The sequence below is a fragment of the Cyanistes caeruleus genome, chromosome 10, assembly GCF_971803275.1.
Source record: "Cyanistes caeruleus chromosome 10, bCyaCae1.hap1.1, whole genome shotgun sequence".
Taxonomy (NCBI): Eukaryota; Metazoa; Chordata; class Aves; order Passeriformes; family Paridae; genus Cyanistes; species Cyanistes caeruleus.
In genome coordinates, this window is record NC_141710.1 from 8,014,600 (window position 1) to 8,033,819 (window position 19,220).

Genomic DNA, 19,220 nt, shown 5'->3' on the forward strand with positions numbered 1-19,220 from the left:
CAGCATGCCTGGGCCAGCTGGGTTAGGCAGGGCTTGCCACTGGGCTCTGTGTTGAGGCTGTGGTCCTGGGTTGCTCAGGGGACCATAGCCACTCCTGCAGGGCCAGGCTTGGAGAGGCAAGTCTCCTGACAAGGTGAGACACATCACCCTTTCTGTATTTCATTAACCTGAAGCACCAGCTCCTCAGTACAAATCTGTCTTTGCTGTCTTTGGAAATCCTCCCCACTTCTTCATCCCTGCAGTGCAGATGCCTCTGCATTTCCAGGGTGGTGATAGAGAATGAGGTTTTGTGGTGGGCTTGCTGGCCATGTTCTTTGCTTTGTAAGACAAAGGTATCAGCTGAATCCTCTCGGGTAGGCACTCCAGTGTTTAGAGTAAAACACTGCTTTTGATGTGAATGGAGTGGGAGGTAACTTCCAGAGTATCACAGCCTGTGCTGTTGTGTTCTCAGTACTGTCTGTGCTCTGTTCTGGTCCAGTACTACAGCTCTCCCTCTGTGCCTGCCTACAGGGGTGATGCAAGACAATCTAAGTTGCCTTTGTTATACTGTCAAAAGGGATGTAGCAGGCACCTCACCCATAGCATAGTCCACTCTGTCCTGCCCAGAGACTGCCTTCTCCAACCTGTTTTCTTTGCAAATCACTTTCTGGGTACATGGTACTGACCCAGGCTTTGTCCTGGCTGGAGCATCTCTGTGTGCTGGTGCCCCAGTGCAAAACCAGCTGCTCTGTCAGAAGTCAAACGGATATTGCATCTTTTGGCAGGAATTAAGAACCAAAGCACCAAGCACTGGATTTCCTCGCTTTAATTTTCCTGTTTGTCATGACCCCAGCCTCCTAATCCATCTAAGTTCCTATGCAAAATCATAAGCAAGCTCATGACTTCCTTTTCTGGATGTAGTTGATGTAATTTAGGGAACAGAAGAAAACAGTGTCAGTTTCAGTTTTGACCCTTCCCAACTGTGCTACAAGGAGAAGTTAAAAACACAGGTACCTGTCTGAACAGGGTGGAAGTGCAGCTGGGCAGTGGGTGGGATCTTGCACATTTGCTGAGCCATGAGAAAAGCAAGGCCCTCGCTTGCTTCCTGCTCCTGTCAGAGCTTCCCTGCTGTCTCACTGTCTTCCCACCTGCCTGCTGTCCCTCTGTCCCTCTGTCCTGCTGTCCCTCTGTCCCGCTGCCACCCCGCCCTGGAGCAAGGCTCGGTTTCAAGGTCACTGGGCGGGCAGAGGTGTCGCGTGTGCCAGGCCATGATCCCCTGGCAGCCTCCTGGCACTGCTTTTGCCCAGCCTATTCCACACTCACCTGCCAAACCAGGGCTGATTTAAATTTCAAGCGAGCACAGTGCCAGGCTGGAGATGGAAACAGTCCCAGGCATCACCTTTATGTAAACAGCCTTGTGCAATAGCAAGGGTAACCTGCAGGCACGGGGCCTGTGCTGGGAGCTGCAGCCAGGCTGGCTCAGGGTTCTGCTCTTTGGAAAATCACCACCAAAGCACAGCAAGGACAAACCCAGAGCTCAGAGCTCGTGTTAGCAGAACGGAATCCAGCAATCACCCAGACAGCTCTGATCTCTGTCACCAGCTCTCCAGCCTTGTCTGCTTCTGTTCACATCCCCAGCAACGACCCAGTAGCCACAGGGAGCAGGAGCAGGCCAAAAGTAATCCACAATTGAGGAGCAGTAGTTAAAAATCCGACTTCCAACTCTTGTCTAAAAAGAAAACCCAAGTTCAAAAGATTGCTCAGAAGTCCCCACCAGCAGCAAAGGGTCCCTTTCCCAGAGCCCATGGCTACAGCAAAGGGTAAAAGCAAATTTCAGTGCTCACAGTGGCTGGCTCCAGCACAAAGCTGTGTAATAACTACCTCGAGAACTGCACACAGCTATGAGCAGGCTGTAAATACCAGATAATTGCTTTGGAGCTATGAAAGACAAAGCCTCGCAATAAATATACCAGACTTATATGAAGTGTCCCACTCATCAGGAATCACAGTTAATCCTGAGCACAGCACTACAGCAGAGCTTGAATTTCACTGCAAGGCTGTTGGCACCACAGTTAACTGGAAGGGTCAGGGACTCTGAAGAGGCTTTTTAACCCTTCTCTCAATTCTCATCCTCTACTTTTAGCAAGTAATGGTACTTACCTGGGACGAAGCCCATGGTTTTGGAGCATTTAGCTGCCAATGCATGAGCAAATGGTGAAATGAAAAAGAAGCGATACCTAAAAGCCTCACAACACATGCCACTGCAGCTCAAGCCTTTAGCCCCAGCTTAATCTAGTCTTTACACTCAAAGGACAGCTAAATTCACAGGAGAATTGGGACACCCAAAGAGTCAGAAAATCTTGTGTAGAGAAATATATTTAGTGCACGCAAATATGCCTGCACTCTGCTGCAATGCAAATCTGCCTTATTGTCGTCCTAATCCCCGTGCATGACACACCAATAAACAAGGGGGGGTTAATACTTTCCATCTGCGTTACGGATTGCTTCCCACACTGCGAGCCTGCCTGGCTACAGTTGTGTAGGCATCATGGAGAGAGAGATCCTGCAAACGCCAAGCTGCCTAATCCCCTGGGAGGTTTAAATTGTGAGCTGCAGTTTTCTCACTCTCCGTGGGCACTGGAGCCAGTCGTGCAACGTATGGCAATAGCTATATTCTCATTTCACGTCTGTCATGCAGAGATAATTAAAATCTACACTTCCATCTGAGGGGAACCGTAGGGTTTCCAGATGGGTAACTGGAGAGCATATTTCATACTGGATTATCACTTGCACCAAAAAGCCTTGCCTGTTGCCTTCCCACCTGTTGAGATTGTTGATGGGACTGCCATTGAAAAGCCCTCATGGGCCCAAGTGAGCGGGGTCTGTGCAGCTCGTAAAACTACAAGCTTACCTCAGCACGGCACATCTCTCTGCTCAGTGGGGCACTCATTGTGACACCCTTCTCTGGCAACTCCCAGATGTCCCCCCTTGGACAGGCCCCTCCTGGCTCTCACAGCAGAAAGGAGCCGCAGCGCACCGGCCTAGCACAAAACACTGGCTGTTGTTGGCCTGCTGCATTAGCAATGGTTATAATATTGCAAAGGAGGGACAGCCAGCTCCACAAGGCTGCCAGTCAAGGGCTGCTTCGGTGTACTGAGCTGACCACCCACTTGGTGACATTCCTGCAGAAAGGAAGGATTGGGCATCACTGTGCTGGATGGAGCTTCTCAGTTTCAGAGGGTAGAGGCACAATGCACCAAGCTGTGACACAACTGCTGACAGAAAGCCACCTAGAAGGAAAAGCCTGACCCATGAGAGGTTCTCATGTACTGGCAGGGGTAGAACTGCCAGAAAAGTAACCCTGTCCAAAAATCTACATGGTTCTGCTGCACAGCTGGGGTCCAGAAAGCCCTGGTGGGGCTGGGAGTGCAGTGGGCCCACGCGCACTTCTGCAGACAAACGTGCCAGCCTCAGGCAGACAAAGGCTTTGATAGTTTTCTGCTACTCATGCAAAACACCACGGGCATATGCTCTTAAATGCACTTCCCCATTTGGTTTGGAGCTTCAAAAACCTCCAGGCTGACATCAACAATGAAAAAAAAATTTAATTCCACCCCCTCCCCTTTCTGAATTTAGAATGATAAAGGACCAACAGTTATGTCTGGAGCAGGGAAGCAGATATTACACACATCTTGCTTACAAAATAGCTCTGGTTTTCATGAAACAAGTTTATTTTCCTCCCCCAGCCATTGATGAGCACATGACAACCGTATAGAATAAAAGCTCAACTCCTTAGTTCTGCTCACATTCACTCAACATTTGCTCTAATCAATTATCTTATTTCATGCAGTAAGAAAAGAATGAGATTCCTGTTATGCAGCCATAATCAGTTACAGTATGAAGCTGTGTCTGTGGAACATTTCTGATTTTGAAAACTAATCATGTGCTCTGCCATTACATTTCTCTTCTAAAACACTGGGCTTTGACCCAACTTGTTTCTTCCCCCCTGCCCTTTGAAAACATTGAGGGCACAGCCTAGTCCGGGATCCCACATTCCTTCCCTGCAGAAGCCAGCCAGATTGCACTGTAAAGAACACATTTACTCAGGGAGACAGGATCTGTTTTTCTGGTTTATTGGAACATAAAAGCATAAGCGGATGTCCCCTGGGAGGCAGACAAAAGAGGAGAGGGTGCTGCATGTGACAGTGGACAGCTGTCAGAGGATAAAAGTCACATCTTCACACGAAGGGCTCAATATTGATCTCTAGGACAGAGCAAGGCATGGTGAGCTCAAACTTGGTGATAACATCAGGGTGTATGACTCCAAGTTTCCCAATGCTTTGACCTTTGGCAAAGACCTCAGCACAGCGACCAGGAAAGAAAGCAGAGCCTGTAAAGAAAGTGAGAGAAAAATCAATATTTCTTTGGGCCAGAGGAGTCAATAGGCATTTAGTGTGCAGAACAAAGCTCTCAGTATTAAACAGTTCTCTGTGCTGAGATGCTCAGAAGGGGCTCTCACATTCTTGCATTAAAAGTTATCATGATTGATAGAGAATGAGAAAACACTGACTTAAAAATAAAATGTAAAGCCCAAAGCATGGGCATTTTTCGCACTCCAATTGTTTTGACTAAGTTCCTCCTGCAATAGAAATTAGCACAGTTGAGTCAGAGGGCTACTGAAATGAAGAACTTTTGCAGCCTGGAGGCTACTTAACATCCAAATGTCTCCCACCTTTGTCTGTTTAAAGAAATAAAGCTTGTTGTCATCTAATGGATAAATGGGCATGTCACCCTTGGTTGCCTGTCACATAATTAAAAACAACCTGCATTCCTCATCTGGACAAAAACTTTTAAAGAATTTTCCTATTCACCATAAAACTGTGAAACAATGAACACTCAAAGAAAGCCGAAGATCATCTTCCTCTTACCTCAAACCAAGTCCCAAATTTTAAATGTTACATGGAAGTTTTTCCTTAAAAAGTAATTAAATTTCCCATGAAGAACTTGAAGCAGCTGTGTAGACTTTTTCATGGAAAGACTTTCCTACCTGGGAACTTCCCTGTGTGTGGTGGCTCTACCAGCACTAAGTTCAAGCTTGTCTATTGCAAGAGGTGACCTATCCTGAGGTGAGTGGCATTTTTATCTGATAAAGACAAACCCAAACCAGACCAGCCAGTTGCTCCTTTGGAAAGCACCTCTTTCTGAACGAGTGTGAGGCAGCAAGGCACAGTGCGTGGGACATCCTGTGAGCACTGCTGCAGGCAATGCTGCGACATCAAAGGGGGGAGAGGATGAAACAAAGCCACTGAATCCTACAGATTCTGAATCCTCAGAAAGCTCCTGAGCCCTGTTTTTAATGCTGCTGCCTTCAGTGTCCTCTGCAAAAAGATCACAAAAATTTCCTGACATCTGGTTACAGCAAATGCTGCTTAAAGTTCAGCATCAGTCCAGGACATTTTACTGTATGTATGAGGAGCTACTTAAAAAGGCAATGATGTCCCAATGAACCTCAAACCTCAAGAACATTTTCATGATACTCTGGTCACTAATGGTCAAGCTCAGAGATATTCTCTGTTAGCTGCCCAGTGGAAATATTTCATAGGAAGTGTCTCCTATGAGGTTTGTAGTTGCAACTTGCAGCTACAAGAACAGCAATTAGGTCTTTTTCTCGTCCAAGTTGCTGCAAGTGCAGATTACCTTCAATGTCCACTTCAGTTTTGGCTACCTTGTGAAATCTGACCACAGTAGTAAATGACCACAGTAACATTGCTTAAAGGCTGTTTTAAAAATACTCAGAGCAAAATCTTTTAAATTATCCAGTTCCAGTCTTAGCTACAAGCACAAACCAACCATTTACACTGGATGTACAACAGTGAAATTACCTCACCCTGGATGCTACTGGCACATGACTCTAGCCAAAGAGACACTTGCCACTGCCAAGCTGCACTATTCAAAACAAGATGAAACAAATTTAGAAAAGAGTCAAATGTCACACATACAGATCACTTTGCAGACTGTGGGTGAATACATAACCTAAAAATAAAGTTGCCTTTTACTTAGTGGTAAAGGCTTTCCCATTTGTAAATAAAGCTGGTATTGTACCAAAGATGTGAGCAGCACACAGAGACTTTGTTTTAGACACTTGATTGCAAGTTTGAACTGGCACAAGAGCAAGAACCAAGCAGAAGTTGATAATGTTGGTGTGGTACCCCACTATAAATCTGTAGGAAAAAAAGAGCTTTGACAAAGGGTCAGTTAAAAAGCTGTGTCTGACTTGTCTGTTCTTCTGAGCTTCCTTCTGTGTAGTCTTGGGAAAGTTATTTTATCTTCTTGCACATCTAGACACAGCTATGTCATGAGGCTTAACTGTTTTTAAACTTGTAGTAGATATCTGATGGGGTCTAAAATAATACTGTACTCAGTCAATTCAACAAGGGCAGTTTCCCAGATCTGTGCTACTTCCCATTGTGTGAAACAATGCTGTTTTCATACGCAACAAATGCTCTGCTATCCATCACCAGTTGTTGGTCTCCTAGTCCCAGTGAGTTCCAAATATGCTGCTCCAGGCTATGGGTTAGACACTGAGCAGAATTTTCCATCTCACGCAGCAACCGATGCTGGACCATGATGTTACTTTTCCTTGCACTTCCTTGCAGTGAGGAGGGAAATATATAATTAATATCAAGGGGGAACATTTAGGTCCCCAAAGTGCAGGAAACAGGACCTTCAAACAATGTCTCAATTTCTAGTTGAGCTGACCCTGGAATGTTGGCTGCTTCACAGGGCAGTCACCAGTGTGCTCCACACTCTGCAGACACTGCAGTTGCAGGGCACAATTCTGTGGCTGGAAAAGATCAGACAATAAGCAGATAAAAATGAAAGAACCTGTTAAAAATTTTAGGGCCCCCATCTGTCCAGCCAACACATGGCTCTTGCACCAAAGAAACATGAGCTGAGAAACAGGTTTACAGAGAGTTTATGAACTCTGGTTAATAATGGAACTATTATTACAGTAATTGGCTGCACTACAGAATGCTTCAAAGTATATTCTTGCCTGCCAAAAGGGCCTGCAGACTGCATCCCATAGGGGGGATCTAAAGCCTTCCTCATCTCAGTGACTCTTCCTTTGACCACACAGGTGGTAAGGGAAGGAGGTTGGCTCATGCATTGGACCAGGTGGTGTTACTCCATGTGCCTCTGCCATGGAACCAGAATTTGGAGCAAACGTAAATTCCAGGTTAAAAAATTCAGACACTGAAAGGGAAGCAAAGAAGTCAAAAAAAACAAACCTCAGAAGAAACATGAAAAGCCTGAGCAGGAAGGGGGGAAAAAAAACCCAAGCATTTGCAGCTGGGGGAGAGCTTTGATGAGGGACCAACCACAAGCATAAAAGGAGACCTGAACTAGAGGAACCTGCTGTGCTGGGGTAAGAGACAGGCTGCAGGAGGACCTGAGAAACCCATGGAGCAGGGCAGCAAACCAGGACAGTAACCAAAATAATCAGGGAACAAAGGTAAGGACTCTTTTTATCCTAATTTGTGTGTTTCTGGTATTATCAAGTAAACAGCAATGGTGGTTAGGATTTCTAGCAAATCTTGTGTTATTTACTGGGCAGTGTTATGTGACTTCAACTCTTGAAGTAAAGTAAAAGCTTCAGAGTGAGAGTCAAGGCTGTATGAAAGATGTGCTGAAGCTACTTGCACACATGGGAAATCAGCAAAGTGCACACAGCGTCACCTTGTTTGTGACAACAGAAACTGAAGCCCAGCATTCTTAAGCTCCAGTAAAGCCTTGATGCCAAAAGGAGTCTTTCCAGAATCATTGGCAGCTGTGACCTGGAGCTCACCATAGTTTGTCCTGCCTGTCTATGCAGTATCATCCAAGAATAGCATGGTTGTGAAGAGCATGGTCTTCCCCAAGAAACTGTCCCTAGTCAGGGAGGCACAAAAGCACCCCTGGAGGCCTCACTCAGGTGTGTTAGGAAGGGATTGTGATTGCTGCCAGTGTAATTATCCTGAAAGGCTGCTCTTGTAGGTCAAACTGGTTGGTTGTACCCTCAACTACACTGAGAGTCAAAATTGATCTAAACATTGTAGCTTACTGTACCTTCTGTTTTAAGGATAACAGATTTATCCCTCTTGACAGTAAATCCTTTCTGCTCTGCACACAAATAAACTTCACCTTGAAAATCTAGTCAGAGATTGTATTGTCCTTGCTGATAAAGACCCAGACAGTGCCAGAGAAAGCCTGAAGGTCTAGCAGTGGAAATCCACCTCTTAATATGTCAGGTGTGTAAGTGGTAGTTAGGAGAAGGGGTGGGGTGAAATCGTATACGCGTTGCTAAAGAAGGGATGCCAAAGCCAGCCCTGTCTTATGCTGACACACTACACGCAAGGGAAAGACAAAAGCTACTTCTCGTGGCTGCAAGTAAGAATTTAATTTCTAATGTTCAGTGATGTAGAAGTAATACCTTTAATTAAAGCTTCTGTAGCATGTCCTCAAAATCCGTAATTGCCTTTCTGTATTCAGGCAACAGGGCCACTTTGATTGCTTTGGGGTAATTCTTTGGCCAATAATCCAACAGAGCATGTAGTCTTTAGCACATTTTCTGGCTAATTGACCCTCAAAGAGCTCCAAGTTCCCTGCACTCTTTGTTGTCAAACACCTTGCACAGTTTCTTTTCTCTACCTTACTCTCTCTTCCTTTCAAAAAGAAATAGATTAAAACTGTATTATAGGTCTGCAGTTGCACTAAGCCTTCAAACCCACTTGTTTGGTCCTGTAATTTGAAGGAAGACTGGAAGCTGAAGCTTAAGAAGGTAACGGAGCAGAGCTTATCTGGCCTCAGTAGCCTTTCATCTTAATTCTCCTCCCTTTAGTGACTCCAGCTGCCCTTTCACTACCTCATCCCAAATCACCTGGGGAAGTATTTTGCCTGTGCTACACTGCATGGAATTTGGTTTTGTGAGGTTAGATGTTGGTTTTAGGATCAAGTTCTTCCCACTTCTGACCAATTCCTTCTTTTGGCAGAAAATGCAAATCAAATGCAGAGTCAGGGGGCACCATCAGCCCAGGCAGTGTGTTAAAAGGCAGCCCCCTCTTTCTGCCCGTATACACAGCACAGAAGGGGTCCCAGAACCTTATGCAAACCAACAGCAACCTCAAAATCAGATCTTGTCATGGAATGATTTACCTTCAGCTAGTTCCTAAAATCACAGACATCTCAAAGCTTGCATGATTTCTGGAACATACTTAGAGACCAATTGTTCTCATAAGTTGCACATTGTCAGCAGTTCTTCTCCCTTATATTCTCAAGCCCAGAAAAACCATACTTTGGGATCAGTGGGAGATTTGTCAACTATAGACTCTTTATTTGTCTAAATCAAGCTAAAGCTGTGCCAGAATGACTGCCATTTCCCCAGATCACACCTAACTGTAGTGACACACCAGGAAATTCAAATGAGTACAATTAAATTTAAGGCATGTGCCTTAATTACCCCTCACAAGAAAATAATTAACACTTGACAAAAATCACAGAATCACTATCTGTGTGATGTGAATGACTATGTCCTTGTCTAAAGGACATCCTTCATTCTGATCTCTTCCTCTGTTTTTCCAAAAGCCTCCTCATACAGGGCATAGCAGAATAGGGTAAAGTGACAATCAATTATTTACCTGGACTGCTACACTGGATATCCAAAAATAGAGTTGAATAATGAGTCCTTGTGCAGACAATAAGTCTGGGAACATGCAGAATCATCCATAGATTTGCAGTGGTCAGTCAGTAAATCATCTTCTCCTATTACAAGTCAATGGCTGAGTTTCTATCAATTTGTATTTCAGAGAGGGTGTGAGGAAAACTAACTCCTCAATCTCATAAGAACCTGCATATACAACCCTATAAGCTGGATTTTTCATTCTTGCTGTGGAGTGTCCCAGGAGCTTTAACAGAGGTTGTTTGATGTTGCTGGATGTCAGAAAGTGGTTCAAGAATGCAGTAGGTTTGAGGCACCTCTTCATTCACCAGTTATCCTCAGGATTACAGCAGCCTCAGACACTTAAAAATTATCTGGGTAACATCACTGTGTTCCTGCCTTTCCTAATGGAAGGTAATATTGGGTGGATGCTGAGGCTAAGGAATGCTGATATTTTGGGTCACTGATCTGGGTACAGCATTTCTCTTAGTGCTGGGGTTCTCTTATTAAATACTGCATGCAGGGGAAAAAAAAAAAGTAGGAAATCTAGAAAGAAATATATCAAATTCCATGTATTTCTGTAGAAATCAGTATTTGTGTATAATCATCAAAAATTTGCCTTTGTGGGGCAGTTGTGAGAAAAAGCAACTCTCCACTGGAGTTTAGTTACTTTGCAGAGTTACCATTACACAGCTAATCTTTGCTGTTAGGCTGGTTTATCTGATTTATCCAGATTTATCTGAAATGTTATACTTTGTCTAAAAGTCACAAACCTAAGCTGATATTATGTCACAGCTATTTTGTCTACAAAACTAAGGAATTCCTAATCCCAAATAAAGCTCACATTTTTTTTTAAAAAAAAAAGGTCTTGTTATTTCACTTGAGTTAGAAAACATAGAGATTTGAATATTAAAAACTTAATTTATTTGTGTTCCATGAGTGTTTTTATCACTCTTTGGATATCTAAAGGAATGATTCATCCTTGCAAACAACAGAATCTGTCAGAAACTAAGAAACAATAAACCATATGCTTTCTGGCAGGGGGTATAACATAGTCTGTGTGTGCACAGCCAGGCAGCAGGTTTTAGCTTGTTAGGCTCTGCTTTCACACAGGCACTAGAGAATAACAAGAACCAGCACTAAGCCAGTCTGCAGGTCAACTTCAGTGTGTCACATTTGGTTTGCATGTTGTTTAATCACTCATGTCCTAGACCAAGCTGCCCTCCTCTCCCAGTGACTTGACTGAGATAACCAAGAGCCACCTGATGTTCTGCTTTCACAGCTCCCCCCATTTCATGCCTTTCAGAAAACGACTCGACAATCTGGCATGGAATAATATATCATTAAACAATGAATCTCAGCAGTCACTGGAACTGTTCATCATTTAGTTTTAGCAACTAAGGCTTATGTTGCAAAGCAGTGCCTCGTGGCTGAAGCACACAGTGGCTCCATCAAGAACAGAAATGCCTGAGCTGAGTGTGAGCTCAGTATTTCTCTGTGTAGCTGCTCTTTTCTAACACATGCACCACAAGGAAAGATAAAGTCAGTTCCTCCACCATGGGCAACAGGTACCTTTGGAGCCTGCATTCACACTGATCTAAACATTTGAGCCAATATCTTGCAAATTAAAATGTTATTGCAGAAATAAAAAGAAAAATAAAAGTAAGATTAAATTTGAAGCACCATCCCTCTGCTTTCATAAGCAAGTTGAAAAATTGCACCGGACTGGAGAAGTGCTAAACTATAAAGTATAAAACTGACATGCTCACGTTTTATGGTGGCATTAATATCAGTATGGTAGTGAAAATGAAAGGAGATGCACGCTCAGTTTGCCTCCAGCCACAGCAGGCTGAGCAGCTGAGAATGGAATTGAAGGATGGAGCTGTGGGGATGGGCAAATGCAGCCTTTCTTCAGAGGAGCCAGAACTGCCCTGGCACCCTGAGAAAGGAGCTGTGCTATTGCTGCTATTTCTGCTATTGCCTTGGATGATTAATTTCTTTTATAAAGAAGGCTCAGCAATATTGAAAATGTGGTCGATGATTAAGAAATAATTTTCTATTTAAAAATATAAAAAGTTGGAAATTACCTAAATCTGTAATTATACAACGCAAAGCTGTGCCAGACATTTAAAATTCTTGATGCAAGGAAGATTTCTTTCTGTTAAGACTTGTTATGATGTGTGATTAAAACAGATAGTTGCCTTTGGGGGGCAAAACCAAAGGAATTAAACTCTGAGGAGGCCTCTCCAGTACAGGAAGAGCAGAAGAGCAAAGAGTTGTCAGGGAGAAGACACTGACATCTTGAGCTCAAGGAACACAAATGCCAGTGATTTAGATGGTTCTGGTTGGCAAAAACTGATAGAAAATGAAAGCCCTTAACCATCAGGAGAAATGCTACTAGTTCCTGGAGCATGCCTAACTTGTCAGAATAAAATGAAATGAGAAGAAAAATACTGTAATCTTTAATAGTTAATACTTGCAAAAAGAGGCACTAGAAGACAGCTTGACAGTAGAAGATAGCTTGTGTCTCTTTTCAAATTGACTTGACACCTTTCCTCACAGTGTTGCCACAGATTTTTTTTTTTTCCCTCCCACTACAGGACACATACTTCTAAATGAGTCAATTAAAAGTAGTTTCTCTTCTAAAATAATCTTCTGGATTTGAGAAACTAATACTTTCTTTGTTCTCTAATTGAATTTCTTTTATTTCATATATGGGGAAAAAAAGTGTGTCAAACATAATTTGGTGATGAAAGTTTAACAGACAAAGAAGTCTAAGCCTGTCAAACAACCTTTTATTATCCCATGCTGTGCTAAAATAATGTACTTTAACTCACACACCTTTCTGGGGATAAGGGCTGATACTTGAAGAGTATCAAGAAGGAACATTCAAGAAGTTTCAGAGAAGAGCTGAAATACCACAGGAATGCAAAAAGCCCTTCTCAAACTCACTTCTGAGAGCCTATTTTTCATATTAAAAAATCAACAGTGTAACACAAAGCTAATGAAATGAGACCTATTTCTAAAATCAAACTCTGTGTTTTGCCCCAAATTGATGCAGGTAGGCTGCTTGGCCTACCTGCATCACTTCCAACAGCAGGACACCTCTGAGGTGTCCAGTGCCAGTGTGCTGCCAAATTTTGATAAACCAGGTTGATCTGGAGGTACTCCAAATATTGTAGACTCCCATTTTGGCTACATCAATAAAATAGGCAACTTCATAGCTTTCCTGGGTACCTCCTTGGGTATTAATGCAGTTAAAATCAAATTTGAGGCATTAATCCCAGAGTGGGAAGATACTTGATAGAACAGAAATAAGCTTGGCACAAATTTATGAGGATTTAGTTCCTATAAATCTGAAGACCTATTACAGAAAGAAAAGAGAGACCTGATATAAGAGACAATTAAAGGGACATTAAGTGAACAGCCACACCCACTTTAATAGATAATTTAATGCACTTTTGAGTTGTTAGAACTGTCATTCTTCATGTAACTAAGTTCCCTTGATGCTAAAGAAAAATCTGTTCAAGAATAAAGGATGAGAAATTAATTAGATCTCAAAGCAGTGGCCGACATTGGAAAAGCAACAAAAGCTAGTGACAATCATCCAAGTTTGCAAAATAATTTATAGTTAAGCCATTTTAATGATCAATGCTGGCACTTCTGAAACATCTTGCAGAATTAGGGTAATACTTCTAGATGTACTAAAATTGGTCAGGTTTGAAAAAAAAAAAAACCTGTTCTTACCTCTCACTATTAATTCACTAAGGTTTCTGGGAGGTAGGGAGGGGACTAAACAGAAACAGGAGTGGAAGATCTTTAAGAACAATTTATTTGATAAATAAGTACTATCAGTTTCACAATAAAAAAAGAGGAATGTTTTTGACCAAAACCCCATCCATATTTAGTGCTGAAGTGAATGTGGTCAAAAATCAGAAAGTTCCTTAGAGACAAAAATGAGAGAAATAATTTGCACTTCGGAATATGTGATTAATAATTGTGGCTGAAATTCATCAAGGAACTAAAAAAATTAGGAAAGATTAACTACTGGCTGCAGGAAAGACAGCATTTTAAAAAGACTTAGCAATACTGGAAACAAATTGTAGGTAGAGTACTTCCATTTACTAACAAGACTGGCTAAAGAGACAGAAGTGTACTAAGTTTTTAATAAATATTTCTTTTCATCTGGGGTGGGGGGGAGGTATTGTTGAGTAGAGTAAGGTGTTGTCCAGTGCACTGAGAAAATGAAGACTATGTCTGGTTACATCTACCAGGATTAAGATGTTTCTAAAACATCAGGAGTCTCAGGCATCAGAATTGTGGTGCAATTCTCAGAGCAAATACCCTGCCTGCTCCTGTTGGAGTTACAAAACTGGGAATTCAGCAGTACTACAAAAAAGTTAATATGGTGCCAGCACTCCAAGGTGGATGACCTAAGTTGATCCTTGGTGACAAAAAAAAATTATGGGGGACTGGCAAAAGTGAAACTAACAGGAGTGGAATACAGTGAATTACCAGCTGATGTGTTTTATTAAAAATGGATGTTTTCATTACCTACCAAACTTGTCATTTGACAGACTATGCAATGGCACCTATAAAAATGTCAGTTAAGTGGGCTAAGAATTATGATACCTTCCAGTATGTCCGAAATGATATTTGGAGACCTGGTAAAATTGGCACATTTCCTTTAGTTATCTATGAGTAAATAGACAATTATTGACATTTGTGACCAATGGCTGCCAAGACAAGCAGCTGAAAGGCCAGGATTGCCCTTAAGAGCAATCAAGCTACAATTTCTTAAAATAAGGCAGGTATTAATAATGCCAAGCTCAATATGAGCACTACACATCTGCATATAGTTCAGTCTCCCAATTTAAGCTGATCACTAGAGATAGATGCTGCAGTTCAATTCCATACCTCTGACTTGGAATTAGTCCCAGGTTTCCATCCTCTTGTCTCGTGAATTGAGGTTCACGGTCTAAATCTTCTTTTAAAGTTGTTTATTGTGTAATTATTACTATAAAAGCCAATGTTTATTGATGTTCTTAGTTATGGAGATAACTATTACACCTCTAATTTCACAGCTGAACCTTACTAAATGGAAAGCTATTACTATGATTTACTGTGGAATTAAAATTTTCTCCACTTTACCACACCTTTCATTTAATTAAATAAGGGCAGTAAAAAGAAGGGAGTGCAACTTCTTCTGTTTTGTCTTTTTTGTTGTTTTTTTTGTTTTGAAAGACAACTGTCAGTTACTAAATGAAGCAAGAGTTACTCTGCATTTATTATGTACACACACTGAACACAGGCTGACTTCCCAGCTCTGCTAAGCTGATCATTACCTTAAAAGAATGAATGGCATGAACATTTAGTTAAAAAAAAAATAAATTAATAAAATTCAAGAGTTAGCTGAAATCCCTGAGAATCAATACTGTAGAAAAAGGAAGGTCATGTCACAATAAAAATAAAAAGCTGATTCTTTTTAGGGGTTGCTTGATTTCATGAGATTGAATATGGAATACATTTCAATTTTGTCATGGAGGACAGTGGGGCAGGCAGGGGAGCAGTAGCAATGCACAGATTCTCTGTAACATTTTCTGTGAACCTGTCAAGTTGTTTTGTTTTGATAAAACAAGGATATTATCTTCCCTTTTCACTTTGTGCTCAGTTAAATCCCATGTGCAAAGGATGGAGACTCCTGAAAGGTACTGCAAAACCAGGGGTTTCTTCCTTAAACAAGGGACTCTTAAATGTTACATTAGGAGTGAAGATAATTACACCTTCCAGTTCACACCACTCCTTTGAAGACTGGGTTTATAATCCACTGTCAGGATCTCCTAAGCCCTTCTTTATTCTTTTCAGCCTAAGTAAGGCTTTACTATGGACCCAAACCCCATGATTAACATCACCTCCTGTGACTCTTGTCCTGATTTCTGGAAGAAAATTGTCATCCTGGATGGCCATGCAAAAGCACAAAATTACTAAAATATTGCAGAAAACACCCATTCATTTATTTGAATAAAAGTCAAAATTAAGAATATCTTCCAATATAATAATAATAATGATGCCTCTAGTTTTCAGTTCAAGGGAACTGAAACCAATGAAAGAGAACTAAAAATTAAGTAATTTTAAGAAATTACCTGAAAATATATAACTAAATTTGTTGTATCTTTCCACTTCTATTTTTAGATTTTAAAAATTGTTTACATTCTTATCATACACTTCCATACTGATATTTACATTTTATTAATGGTATGGAATGGTTTAGTCTCAAAAGTTTTATGCTTTTTTTAAAATTATTATGGAGCACATACAAGTTTGAGGAGTGATTGTATCTTTTCCATCTACATTTGATTATGGATGCACGTGCCATAAAGCAAAGAAAAAAAAGTGTTTTTCTAGGCCAGTAGGATTCACTCTCACAAAGTTAATTCTGGGCATTTTAAAGCAATGAGGAACATTTCAGACTTCTGTCTTTAAAACTTTAATTTGTATGCTTAGTGATAATAGGAAAACAAAAAGGTTGTATTAGTAACTTTCAGGGAAGTGGAAAGCATTGAGTGTCAAATGTATGTCAAAATCCTCAAATTCAGTCATTCAAAAGCCTCTCTTCCTTAAGGCTGCTCTCAACAGCTCTATCTTCATTTATTACCTAGCTCAGATTACACCAAAGCATAGTGCAAAGGCCAGGGGAACATCACAATTTCACCCATATTTTCTAGCATCTGTACTTTTTCCCAGGTGTTGCTAGAGAGGCAAAACCACTCTGACCTTAAGGTCAGATCACAGGGCACTTAGGTGTTGGCAGAACAGAAGGAGCTCAAATAACCATCATTTGCACATATGGACCAAGCAGCACTGTAGCACAGGCATTTCATTTTCCACAGAGAATTATAATTATAATCTACAAATATGTGCCCAATACATCTCTATCTATTCTCTACCGCTCATTTAAAGCTGGATTTTATTCCTTGTATTGTTTTTCAATAATCAGTGGAACTATTTTAATCGGTTATTTTAATCAGTGTGTTGTTTACTGGTCTCAAGCTTTGTTAAAAATTATGGACAGAGACAATACCTCTAAATCCCTCTAAATCAGAGCCCTAAGACAAACCCATTTCTTGCTGCATGAATTTTTCATTTGGCACAGGCAATAAAACAGCTTTGTGCAGATGCCTCTAAAAATCTGTGCCATTTGTAATGTCCTGATTTCAAACCTCTGAAGTAATTGGCACTGTTCTTATGAATTATTTCAATATCCAGAGGTCTCTTTCAGATGTTACAGGGTATCTTTGTTTCACCAAGCAGTTACCTTACTCCATCACCTGCTGGCATCTCTCTCACACATGCTTTATGGACAAATTGTGAAGCAACTTTAAAAAACCAAAAATAACAAACAAATAAGCAAACCAACCATTAAAAAAAGCAAAACAAAATTCTCCAAGTTACTCTGACTTCCAGCCATCTCTGCAGTGAAGGTCTCAAGCAAAGTTGGTGCAGTAACACTGCATTTGCTATGGCACCAGATTATCAGCCATCTGCATTGATAGCAAGGTTAGATTCCAATGTCAAGACAACTGCAGAGAATCCATGTGCTATCCCAGGAGAATTTCTGAATCACTGGTGAAACAGAAAGTAGTAGATGCTTTTTTTTTTTTTATTGCTATAACCAAAAGCCACAAACTGCTTGTAATATATTGCACATGACAAGGCATAATCCACCCTCTGCACTAAACGTGTCGTGGAGTAATGTCCTGAGAATGCGGGGATTTTGAGTGAGCATTGTAAATCTCACAGAATCAGGAATACTGAGCAGCACTAATAACTAGAAATAACTTCTTCCCTGTGTTAGGATTATATTTGAGGTCTTTTTCCAGTTGCTTAAAATCAGCTGTCATGTTACAACACAGAATATAAAACCTTAGCAAATATTTTTCAGTGCTAATGCAAACTCTTGATATGTCTATTCAAAAACCAGCTACAGAAGAATTTTGAATAGGAACAGAACATTTCAACTTGATTTCAATGGCAGCTGAGTACCCAACTCCCAGAGGCTCTTCCTAACTCCCCACTACCACAACCTCCCTTCCAAACAAGAGGCTTTGCTATTACATGTTCTGTGCTTAATAGAATTAGAACCAGAAGTATAATTGTATTAAACATTCTTCTGGTGAACCTGGGAATCCTATTCACAATATTCCAACAAGCCCATTGAGAGTCTGCCTAAATAATACTGAGCAAAATAGTACTTTCTCAAAAAAAGCAGGGAAAAAACCCATCAGCATATCTGACATAAGTGTGCACTGAAGTGCCATGAGACTATTTAGCTCAAGTGTTCTGTTTGGCATCTTGGCAAACAGAGAACAGGGAGACATCTACCAAATTTTCATTAAAGTTTTATGAACAGGAGAGTTAGGTCAGGCTGCCAGGGACCCTGTGTCAGTGCCACTGTTCCAGTCAGTGCAGAATGGAAGCACTTCTTCAAGCTGAGTCACTTTGAATAAGTGTCTCATACCTCTGAACACCATGACATGTAAGTAGAATCAGAGCTGCCATCCCTGTGGCCATGCTTTTCTAGTCTGTTTTTTCTAAACTGTTATTTTAGGTAGCAGAATAGATGAGTTGCTGGTGCTGCTCTCTTCCATCAACCTGTATTCTTGCAATGAAGGAATCAGGTCAGCCTACTTGCTTTCTCTCTTACATGCACAGGCACATACACAGAGGAGATTCTGTACTTAAGGATGTTATTTTTAATTCATGTACAGCTCACCCTGTATGGAAAAGGGAGAGGGCTGTTACACAACTATCTAAGCAGCAGGGTCAGTCTCAAAGACAGCAGCTCTTTGAATGAAAGATAAATAAGGCATATATCTTCATATGAATGTATAAATAAAAGGTACCTATTAAAAAAAAAAAAAAAGCTATAGATATAGCTAGAAACCAAAAGATAAGGTGTAAGAAGTTGCCTTTTCCAGGCTCTTTTAGCCAAGGAGAATACAGTGGGTGTCTGGCATATTCATCAGTTCAGTGATTCCTATGTACCCTTGCCATCAACAGAGTAAATCATTACACACAGTCCATGAAGCTCAGGGCATATGCAATATTATAAATTCCACTTAAAAGCTGTGAACTCACAGACTACATTAAGCTACTCAGGACAGCTCACAGAAAGACAGCAACCCCATTTTACAATCAGTGAATGCAGACAATGCCTTTTTACTATCATTCCATCATGCTGAAGTGTGACAGCACATATAATGATACTAATCCTTAGTTCCTAAGAACAACCAAAAACTCTCCTCAGATTGAAGGGGAACATTTAAGTTCCAGAACAACCTCTGCTGTACACTACAGTTCTTTCTTCCTTACCTTCAGCTGCCTTGATGGTGTAGCCATTCTCTTCACTTGGTGGTACTTCCAGGACCTGCATGACCCTGTCCAGCAAACCATGGATGATCTCAAAGCCTGGGCTTTTGTTGTAATAAATCGCACATAAATGTCTATAGTTTCTCGCCCCTACATCTGCAAAAGAAGGAAGCAATTA

The 19,220-nt window shown here is 41.3% G+C and overlaps 1 protein-coding gene across 1 annotated transcript in view; it reads right to left on the reverse strand.

The window, feature by feature from the left end:
* Positions 1–4,096: 4,096 nt before the first annotated feature.
* FARSB (phenylalanyl-tRNA synthetase subunit beta) overlaps positions 4,097–19,220 on the reverse strand; it is a 37,096-nt gene continuing 21,972 nt past the window's right edge. Inside the window, exons 16-17 of the mRNA XM_086844299.1 lie at positions 19,046–19,198; positions 4,097–4,369 (exon numbers count right to left, since the gene is read on the reverse strand). Of these exons, the coding sequence (XP_086700425.1) occupies positions 4,218–4,369; positions 19,046–19,198 (305 nt within the window). The 3' untranslated portion in view covers positions 4,097–4,217. The remainder of the gene's footprint in view (positions 4,370–19,045; positions 19,199–19,220) is intronic.